The sequence below is a fragment of the Oryx dammah genome, unplaced genomic scaffold, assembly GCF_014754425.2.
Source record: "Oryx dammah isolate SB20612 unplaced genomic scaffold, SCBI_Odam_1.1 HiC_scaffold_15, whole genome shotgun sequence".
NCBI classification, from domain to species: domain Eukaryota; kingdom Metazoa; phylum Chordata; class Mammalia; order Artiodactyla; family Bovidae; genus Oryx; species Oryx dammah.
The window spans coordinates 26,327,513-26,337,613 of record NW_024070199.1 but is presented as its reverse complement, the minus strand read 5'-3'; the positions used below and the strand labels follow the sequence as shown (position 1 = coordinate 26,337,613).

The 10,101-nt window shown below is 39.9% G+C and overlaps 1 protein-coding gene across 2 annotated transcripts; it reads right to left on the bottom strand.

Annotated features, from left to right (window-relative positions):
- Positions 1-2,660: 2,660 nt before the first annotated feature.
- LOC120874371 (putative olfactory receptor 8G2) lies at positions 2,661-7,169 on the bottom strand. Of its 2 annotated transcripts, XM_040255745.1 has the most exons (2): positions 6,235-7,160; positions 2,661-2,685 (listed from the first exon to the last, which is right to left on the bottom strand). In XM_040255745.1, exons 1-2 carry the CDS (start codon positions 7,158-7,160, stop codon positions 2,661-2,663), a joined length of 951 nt encoding a protein of 316 aa, XP_040111679.1. The 2 variants fall into 2 exon arrangements, with proteins under 2 accessions (XP_040111679.1, XP_040111680.1); XM_040255746.1 differs by lacking the exon at positions 2,661-2,685 and having other exon boundaries at positions 6,225-7,169.
- Positions 7,170-10,101: the final 2,932 nt, after the last annotated feature.

Sequence of the window (10,101 nt, the reverse complement as noted above, 5' to 3'; positions counted from 1 at the left end):
TGTCCATTGAATCAGTGATGCCATTCAACCATCTCATCCTCTCCTTGCTCATAATGTAGTATGAATATTAGAGTGAGGACAGATAGCTATTTAAAAAAGAAAGAAAGAAAAACTTTCTGCATTTGTAATTGTACTTGGAGGCAGCCACAGAGGGCTTCCTAGGTGGTGCAGGGGGTAAAGAACCTGCCTGCCCATGCAGGTAGATGTAAGAGATACAGGTTTTATCCCTGGGTTGGGAAAATCCCCTAGAGGAGGGCATGGAAACCCACTCCAGTATTCTTGTCTGGAGGATCCCATGGGCAGAGGAGCCAGGTGGGCTACAGTCCACGGGGTCACAAAAAATTGGACACAACTAAGTGATTTAGCACAGAGCCACAGCTGAAGATCTAAAATCATAAAAGTCAGGGCTGGGATTCAGACACACAGTCCTTGTTCCCTGAAATTTCAGAGTTATGTGTTTCTCCCCAGTTTCTCCGAAGTGGGGGGTAAAATATATGATGTTGCTGGTGGATAGCTCTGAATACTAACCTTGCTGGGCTGTTAGATGTTGAAGTGTCATAGCCTAATAGCCTCCATGATAATGATATGTCACTGGTCCTGACCTCTGATGAAAGTAACGGCTCTCGGTAAAGATTGGTTGATATGAGTGATAATTTTATACTCTGCATATTGATTCTTAGAGTCTAATTAGGAAAAATGAGAGTGAACTCCCATTAGATTCATATCCCATAAGTATCAACTCTTGGGAAAAGAATCAATTAGAATTTTGCTTTTCCCCCTTTGGTTATCACGTGTTTAATAGTGTCATGTAGCTGTGATTCAGTGTTCTTGTTGGATTCTGTATTCTAAACAAGGATGTGACAGACAGAGTTTGTTAGAGCTCCAGTGAATTTCATGTCCACTTATCGATAAAGTAATTTCCCACTAGGTGAAAATGAGAAAATCGAGGGAAACAAACTTTATAGGTAAGATGTGAAAGCTTTTTTTTTTTTTCATGTATAATACTAATTGTGCTTAAATATTGTGATGTACTCAAGAAACAAAAATACTTGTATTATTTTAGTATCCGTGAGGAACTGGAAGTGTACCTGATAATAGAGTGATCAGAAATGCATGGAGAATTAGAAAGGTGTGTAAGACTGAAAAAAGAGAATAGAGTCAAGAAGTCATTTCAGGATGGAAAAGCAGCATGCCAAGGTCATAGGGATGAACCCAGCAATGTTGAGATCTTACAGAACTACCTAGAACAACTTAAGAGCTTTGTAGTAGATACTAACAGTTATGAAAATAGTAGTATATTTTATTTATGCCCTACACATTTTATTTTAACCAATTTCATATTGTCTTCCTCCTCAGATGCACTGTTAAATTCAAATGTTGACTCTAGATGGAACAACATACAGTTGTTTAGGACTAAATGTAAATATTGAAAGAGTGTAGGAGATTGCTGGTTATTCCTAATTTTCATTCTCTCATTTTTCCTCAATAATAAATGCCTTGAATCTTATTTGGGTGCATGGCTATCTAGACACCTTGATATTTTCTTTTTTTAAAAAAATTAATTTATTTTAATTGGAGGCTAATTACTTTACAATATCGTGGTGGTTTTTGCCAAACATCGACATGAACCAGTCATGGGCACACATGTGTTCCCCATCCTGAACCCTCCCTCCCACCTCTCGCCCCATCCCATCCCTCTGGGTCATCCCAGTGCACCAGCCCTGAGCACCCTGTCTCATGCATTGAACCTGGACTGGTGATCTATTTCACATATGGTAATATACATGTTTCAATGCTATTCTCTCAAAACATCCCACCGTCGCTTTCTCCCACAGAGTCCAAAAGACTGTTTTTTATATCTGTGTCTCTTCTGTCTCGCATACAGGGTTATCGTTACCATCTTTCTAAATTCCATATATATATGTGTTCGTATACTGTATTGGTGTTTTCCTTTCTGACTTACTTCACTCTGTATAATAGGTATTTTCTTAGCCTCTCTTCCAGCTGAGTTTGATTGCCTGGCCAAATTTCACCAAAGGGAAATAGGAGGAGGTAAGGTCTGTCGCTTCAAGTGGTGATCTTCAAGTCAGGGGACAGTTCCTTTCCTTCCACATCTTTTCTTCTGATGGCAGAGGGATGAAGATGCAAGATCTGTCTGGAGCTATTGTCTGAGACCAAGAGATGGATGGAAGCTAGATGTTGTAGCAGATCACAATTTAAAAGAAGTTTATGTTCTGCAGTGAGCCACTGAACCAGTCCTGAAGATCTTTAAGGCATCATGGTGCATGTGTGTGTGGGGTGTGTGTGTGATGTACAGTGAAACCTAATTGCAACTATTTAATTGCAATTAATTTTGAAAATAAAAATAAATACAAACTAAAGATCCTGGAGCATGCTAATTGTACATCAGGAACAGGTTTTTTTTCTTATTTTTTTTTAAGAAATTAATATAGGGTTGAATCCAAGTTAATGAGAGTAAATTCTGTATGGAACATTGTTCAAGTCCATCAGAATGCCTACTTTAGAATACATTTATTCAGTCATGCTGTTTTCAACTACTAAAACATTTAAAAACATCTCCTGCTATAATAATGTTTAACAAATCTTACATATTCATTAAAATTTTTCTCATTTGTAGTAGATCTCCAAGTCCTTGATTTCTATTTTTTGTGTTTTGGAAAAACTCTGATATCTATTCTATTATGTTAACACTACATCTTCCATGAGTTCTCAGATTGAGATCCATAACCCTGCAGATCCATGGAGAATTCCTAAGGAGGCTTTAAATTTTTTCCTTTCTTAGTACTTTTAAAGTTTGTGTGTGTTAGGACTTCCCTGGTGACTCAGACAGTAAAGAATCTCCTGCAAAGCAGGAAACCCAGGTTCAATCCCTGGGTCAGGAACATCCATTGGAGAAGGAAATGGCAACCTACTCCAGTATTCTTGCCTGGAGAATTCCATGGACAGAAGACCTGGTGGGCTGCAGTCTATGGGGTCACAAAGAGTTGGACACGACTGAGCAACTAGCACACACACATTCACATTTTAAATTTTGTAACACTTTTTTAAGTTTTAAATATTTATAAATGCTTGAAAACACAAAAAATTTCATAGTCATTTTCATATATCAAACATCAATGTAAGAAATTTACTAGCTGTTTTTTGATTAATGTGTAGTGTACTAAAATAGAAATACATATGGGTGCTCTGGTTCAAAGAAATAACATACAGAATTCACATTCTCCCATGGATACAATGAATTTAGAACTACATAGAAAATAATTTCCTGTGGGGTGGTTTTTGAGGAGAGGAGGACTAGTTGATCAATTCTTACACATTGGGCAAACAAGAAAAGGCCACACTGAAGTGGATATGAGAGGCTGAGACGCAATCTTGTCATAAACCACAGCTCGCTGCAACAAACCACAGTCAGCATAACTCAGAACCCTGAGCTGCTTCTTGAGGAGCTAACAGCTTGAACCCCACATCTTGCACCACAGCTGTTAAGACCTGAACCAAATAGAGAAGTCCACAAAACATTTAGCAGGAAAGTCAGCAGGGTTTGTGATCATGAGACCCACAATGCTATAGGGAGACGAGAAACAGTTCTTAAAGAAAAACTTTTTTTTTTTTTTTTTTTTTGGTCTCCCGGGCCTTCGTTGTGGCCTGCAGGTTCAGTAGCTGTGCTGCACAGGTTTCTCTAGTTACAGCATTTGGGCTTTGTTGCCCTATGGCATGGAGAAGGCAATGGCAACCCACTCCAGTACTCCTGCCTGGAAAATCCCATGGACGGAGGAGCTGGTAGGCTGCAGTCCTTGGGGTTGCTAAGAGTCGGACACAACTCAGCAACTTCACTTTCACTTTTCACTTTCAGGCATTAGAGAAGGAAATGGCACCCCACTCCAATGTTCTTGCCTGGAGAATCCCAGGGACGGGGGAGCCTGGTGAGCTGGCATATATGGGGTCGCACAGGGTCGGACACGGCTGAAGCGACTTAGCAGCAGCAGGAGCCCTACGGCATGTGGGAATCTTAGTTCCCTGAGTAGGGATTGAATCCATGTCCCCTGCACTGGAAGGCAGATCCTGAACCACTGGACCACCAGGGACATCCCTGAGAAACCGTTCTTAAAACTCACATTCAGGTAGACTGACCCACCCCAGACCTCACCTCAAGGCAACTCCCTTTTAGAAAAGCACCTGGGCTTTGTGTGAAAGAGGATTTTTTGCTTATTTTTTTGCTTATTTTTAAGCATAGGCAAGAATAGGCATTTAAGGAGACACACATTGAGAGCTTATTGAAATACTTTCTGGGATACAGGCAACAGGGCAGCAGGTCTGCACTCTCCCTGTCCCTAACTCCAGCTTCCAGTTATCTCCTGGCAGGGAGATCATAGTCTTGTCTCGAACCCTGACTTTTGTGACTGCGGCTCAGAGGACTGTTCATTGGAAGGACTGACGTTGAAGCTGAAACTCCAATACTGTGGCCACCTGATGCAAAGAGCTGACTCATTGGAAAAAACCCTGATGCTGGGATTAAGGGCAGGAGGAGAATGGGACGACAGAGGATGAAATGGTTGGATGGCATCAGTGACTCAATGAACATGAGTTTGTGCTGCAGTTCATGGAGTTGCAAAGAGTCAGACATGTCTTAGCAACCGAATAATAACAGCTTAGAGGACACCGCTAGGTCACCTGGCTGTGGTCACCAACCAGGCTTGTACAGTTGAATCTCAGGATTAAACTGATAGAGAAAGAGCTCAGAAATGGGAAGAATTTAACCAAGTCTTTAATAAATAATTTTACAGCTATAAAAAATTACTAAGAGATCATAAGAGCCATTGTTTTAATTCTATCAGTGCATCTGTACCTGTTATATCAGATAAGATAGCACACTAGCCAAAGAACATCAGCCTGGCGAATAAGATGATTTGAATTGGGAAAAGACAGAAAACACTGAGTATTTAGAATATCATGCAAATTCATACATACAAGATGTTAAATGAAATACAATAAAACAACATAAGAGAAAAGATATTTCAAAGACACAACTGACATGAAATGGTGATTATTTATAAGTTATAGGAGGAAAGAGCATGAACCATATATATGATAGTGATACAGCTTAGCTGGGATGTTGGCTTTCATGAGCATCTGTTTTCATAAATAGCAATTTCTTATCTAAAGATAAGACAATATTGTTGAGGCTGTGTTATAAAATTATTGCTACATATTGCTTTATTATATCAAGTATAACAATTCAACCTCTGCTCAGTTGCTCAGTCGTGTCTAACTCTTTGCAGCCCCAAGGACTGTAACCTGCCAGACTCCTCTCTCCATGAAATTTTTCAAGCAAGAATACTGGAGTGGGTTGACATTTCCTACTCCAGGGGATCTTCCCCGACCAGGGATCAAAACTTTATATCTTGTGTCTCCTGCATTGGCAGGCATATTCTTTACCAATAGCATCACCTGGAAAGCCCCAAGTCTCTGAGACTCAAATAACTCTTTCTTTTGTTTTGATGAAGTCAGATTTGAATGTTTTTCATTATTTTCATGATATCAGAAGAAATAAATAGGAAAAAAGTATGAAAGAGATCTGGAGGAAAGAAACAGTCTTATAGGGAACTGAGGTTGCTTTATGTATAGAAGAAAATTCCTATGGAGGCTTTAGATCTGCTCACAATTACCTGGGGCCAAAATATAACTGAGTAAAATCATGGATTCTGGAGCCAAACCCCCCACATCCTATCATTTGTTACGTTTGGGACCATGACATTTACTCATGGTCCCAAACTAAATGCCTTCCAATTTCATTTCCCTCCTAAGAGAAACAATACTACGATGTGCTTATATAATACTGTGAATATAAAATAAAGTTATTCACTTAAATGCCGGACATTGTGTCTTATACAAAATTATATAGATTACCATGATTGACGTCAAAATCTTCATCATCTTCCTCAATATTTTTTTCTGGTTTGGATTATCACTAAAAATAAAACTAAGACCACTTTATCTTCTGGAGTTTTTTACTTTATTCATAATCACAGCCTATGACTTTACATATAAATATTACAATATAGGCTCAAGAAGTGGCCTGGATAAAATCTTGGAGATGTGTTATACAGGCAAGTATGATTGCTTTTTTCATATCCAATAAGCTTAATACATAATATACCTTAGTGAATCAAATGACTGATATGACATCATTATATTGTTTCTATTCATATACACTTTCCACTCTCTACAATTTTTTTCAGGGCGAATTTGACATCCCTATTTCGTAGACTATAGATCAGAGGGTTTAGCATGGGCACGATGATAGTATAAAACACAGAGGACACTTTCCCTCGGTCCATGGAGCTCACAGATGAAGGCTGCAGGTACATGAATGCTGCAGATCCATAGAAAACAGCAACAGCTGAGATGTGGGAACTGCAGGTGCTGAAGGCTTTGGACCTGCCCTCAGTGGAACGAATATGTAGGATGCTGGAGATGATGAAGATATATGAAGTGAGAATAGCTAAGGCGGGAGTCAAAATGTTAAATGCACTCAAGAATATAACCAATAATTCATTGATATAGATGCTGGAGCAGGATAGCTCCAACAGTGGAAAGAGATCACAGAAATAATGGTTAACCACCTTGTTTTTGCAGAAAAAGAGTCTCAACAAAAATCCTGTGTGGATTGTGGATCCAATGATTCCTAAAATATAAACTCCCATTGTGAGGAAGAAGCAGATGTGATAAGACATGGTGATGTTGTAAAGCAAGGGATTGCAGATTGCAACATAGCGGTCATATGCCATTACAGCCAACATGTGACACTCTGCAATAGCAAAAATGAGGAAGAAATAGAGCTGTGTCATACATTCAGGGTAGGAAATGATGTTCTTCTCTGTCACAAAGTTCATCAGCATTTTGGGGGTAATGACAGTGGAATGACAGAGATCGATAAAGGACAAATGGATGAGGAAATAGTACATGGGGGTGTGCAGGTGAGAACTGAGCCCAATCAGTGTGACCATGCCCAGGTTCCCCACCACCGTGACCACATAGATTCCTAGGAAGAGGAGGAAAAGGGGCAGCTGGAGTTGTGGCTGTTCTGTGAGCCCAGCAAGGATAAACTCAGTCACTGAGGAGTGATTTCCAGGGTCCATTATCCTCTCCAAGGTTCTGAGTTTAAAAATGAGAAAATGAGTGTACATGTGTGAGAAGACGTGGTCATGTGAGTGTATTCTATGAGGGGGAGGGACGAATTCTGTGGAGCTCATATTTGATCCCTCATCAGACGACATACATAAAGCAGAAATCTCTTGTGTCTCTCCTGCTACTTGGGGACAAACGATGATTCTGGTTGAACCAGAGAAGGAAATATAAATGTCACAACACTTAGAATTCAAACACTTCCTCACTTTTGAAGAGAAAACACCCATTTATGGATTTTTAAAATCAGTTCAAATGAACATTGCTATTTTTATTTCTGAGGACCTTTTCTTTCTTCCCATATTTTATATGTATATGTTATTCTGCTGCTGCTAAGTCCCTTCAGTCATGTCCGACTCTGTGGGACCCCATAGATGGCAGCCCACCAGGCTCCCCCATCCCTGGGATTCTCCAGGCAAGAACACTGGAGTGGGGTGCCATTTCCTTCTCCAATGCATGAAAGTGAAAAATGAAAGTGAAGTCATTCAGTCATGTCAGACTCTTCACGACCCCATAGACTGCAGCCTACCAGGCTCCTCTGTCCATGAGATTTTCCAGGCAAGAGAACTGGAGCGGGTTGCCATTGCCTTCTCCATATGCATATGTTATTCATAATCAACAGTTAGAACTGGACATGGAACAACAGACTGGTTCCAAATAGGAAAAGGAGTACATCAACGCTGTATATTGTCACCCTGCTTATTTAACTTCTATGCAGAGTACATCATGAGAAACGCTGGACTGGAAGAAACACAAGCTGGAATCAAGATTGCTGGGAGAAATATCAATAACCTCAGATATGCAGATGACACAACCCTTATGGCAGAAAGTGAAGAGGAGCTAAAAACTCTCTTGATGAAAGTGAAAGTGGAGAGTGAAAAAGTTGGCTTAAAGCTCAACATTCAGAAAACAAAGATCATGGCATGTGGTCCCATCACTTCATGGCAAATAGATGGGGAAACAGTGGAAACAGTGTCAGACTTTATTTTGGGGGGCTCCAAAATCACTGCAGATGGTGACTGCAGCCATGAAATTAAAAGACGCTTACTCCTTGGAAGAAAAGTTATGACCAACCTAGATAGCATATTCAAAAGCAGAGACATTACTTTGCCGACTAAGGTCCGTCTAGTGAAGGCTATGGTTTTTCCTGTGGTCATGTATGGATGTGAGAGTTGGGCTGTGAAGAAGGCTGAGCGCCGTGTGAAAATTAAGTTAAAAGATTCCCACAGGGAGTTTAGTGCAGTTACTTGCTCTTTGTAAGGAAATGTCATTTTTTTTTAACCTATTGAGTTTGTCTCTGTTATATTCATTTGACCGATATTTTCATTTCTAAATGATGACCACAGTTTTAAATTTTCTTTTCCTTAGCACATCTTCGTATTGCTCCCTTCTACATACATTAACATGTACAGTAAAAATGGAGATTTTAATTATTTTATTTGCTATTAGCTTTCTATATTTCTATATTTCTATTTATCAATTAACAGTATTTTCCATGGCCTCTAAATAAATTCAAGTCAATTTGTTTGTTATTTAAAGATGTATATCATCTGACGATAAACTTTTTTTTAAGGTCACAATAGCTGTCACGTGACTTAATTATCTAACAAAGAAACATGGTTCACTGTCACTTTGACACATTAGATTCCTTCAGTTTTTTTCTCTTTATCCCCTTTATCCTGGAACTAAGTCAATATCCTTAAGTGGAGGACTTAAATGGTGGAAGCCCCAGTTAATAAAACCATGTTCTATGTGCCCAGAAATACATTTTTTATCTGGTAAAGAATTGACTTACCAATGCAGGAGACACGAGTTCGGTCACTGAGTTGGGAAGATCCCCAGGAGAAGGAAATGGCAACCCACTTCAGTATTCTTGCCTGGGAAATCCCAAGGACAGAGGAGCCTGGAGGGCTATAGCCCATTGAATTACAGAGTCGGACACAACTGAGTGACTAGATAACAACAAGATGTTACATTTAATGTATACAAATCTGTATTAATTATTGAGAGTTATTTACTGGTTATTCTTCTGTACTAGATAATATTTGGCACCATGACTTACATACAGAGAGTATCAACAAATATGATATGTTAATAAAATTATTGAAAGAAGTTTAGTGAGAGGTTAACATAGACTCCCTGGAGAAGGAAATGGCAACCCACTCCAGTATTCTTGCCTGGAGAAACCCATGGACAGGAGTCTGGCAGGCTACAGTCCATGGGGTCACAAAAGTCAGACATGACTAAATGACGAAACCACCACCACCACCACATAAGTGAACAAGGTTCTCACAATGCCTGAGCTGAAGTGACTAAAGAAATGTTGGCCATAATTTTATCCAGCAGGGACAGGTAGATGATAAGGGAAACTTTGCTGCTCTGGGAGTGTGACTATTAGACTGAGGACAGATAGAGACAGGAAGATAACTACCTACATCTGTTGGTGCCCTGGGGGAGTGCTGTGGTAAAAGACCTACAATTTTTAAATTCAAGACTGGGATAAATCCTCCCCAGGCCTTCCCTGGTGGTTCAGTTGGCAAAGAATCCACCTGCAATGCAGGAGACTAAGGTTCAGTTCCTGGGTGGGGAACACCTCCTAGAGAAGGGAAATGGCAGCCCACTCCAGTATTCTTGCCTGGAGAATCCCATGGACAGAGGAAGCTGGCATGCTGCTGTCCATCAGTTACAAAAAGTTGGACATGATAGCGACTAACCAGCACCACCCCCTCCCTAAAACTTTAGAGCTATGGGTTTCTCCCCCAACTCTGAAGGTAAAAATGATTCTGATGATGGTGGTGGATAGTTCTGAGTACTAACCTTTCAGGATTTCTTAGTGTTGAGGGTCATAATCTAAAAGTCTCTGTTTTTGTGATTTTGTGTCACTGGTCCTGACCT

Bases quoted from the DNA above. Each gene is read 5' to 3' on its own strand.
- LOC120874371 (XM_040255745.1), bottom strand. From the start codon at position 7,160: ATGGACCCTGGAAATCACTCCTCAGTGACTGAGTTTATCCTTGCTGGG. The intron at 2,686-6,234 runs GTGTATATGAAT...AATAGATATCAG, and splicing joins AAAATTGTAGAGAGTGGAAA to AGTTTTTCCAAAACACAAAA.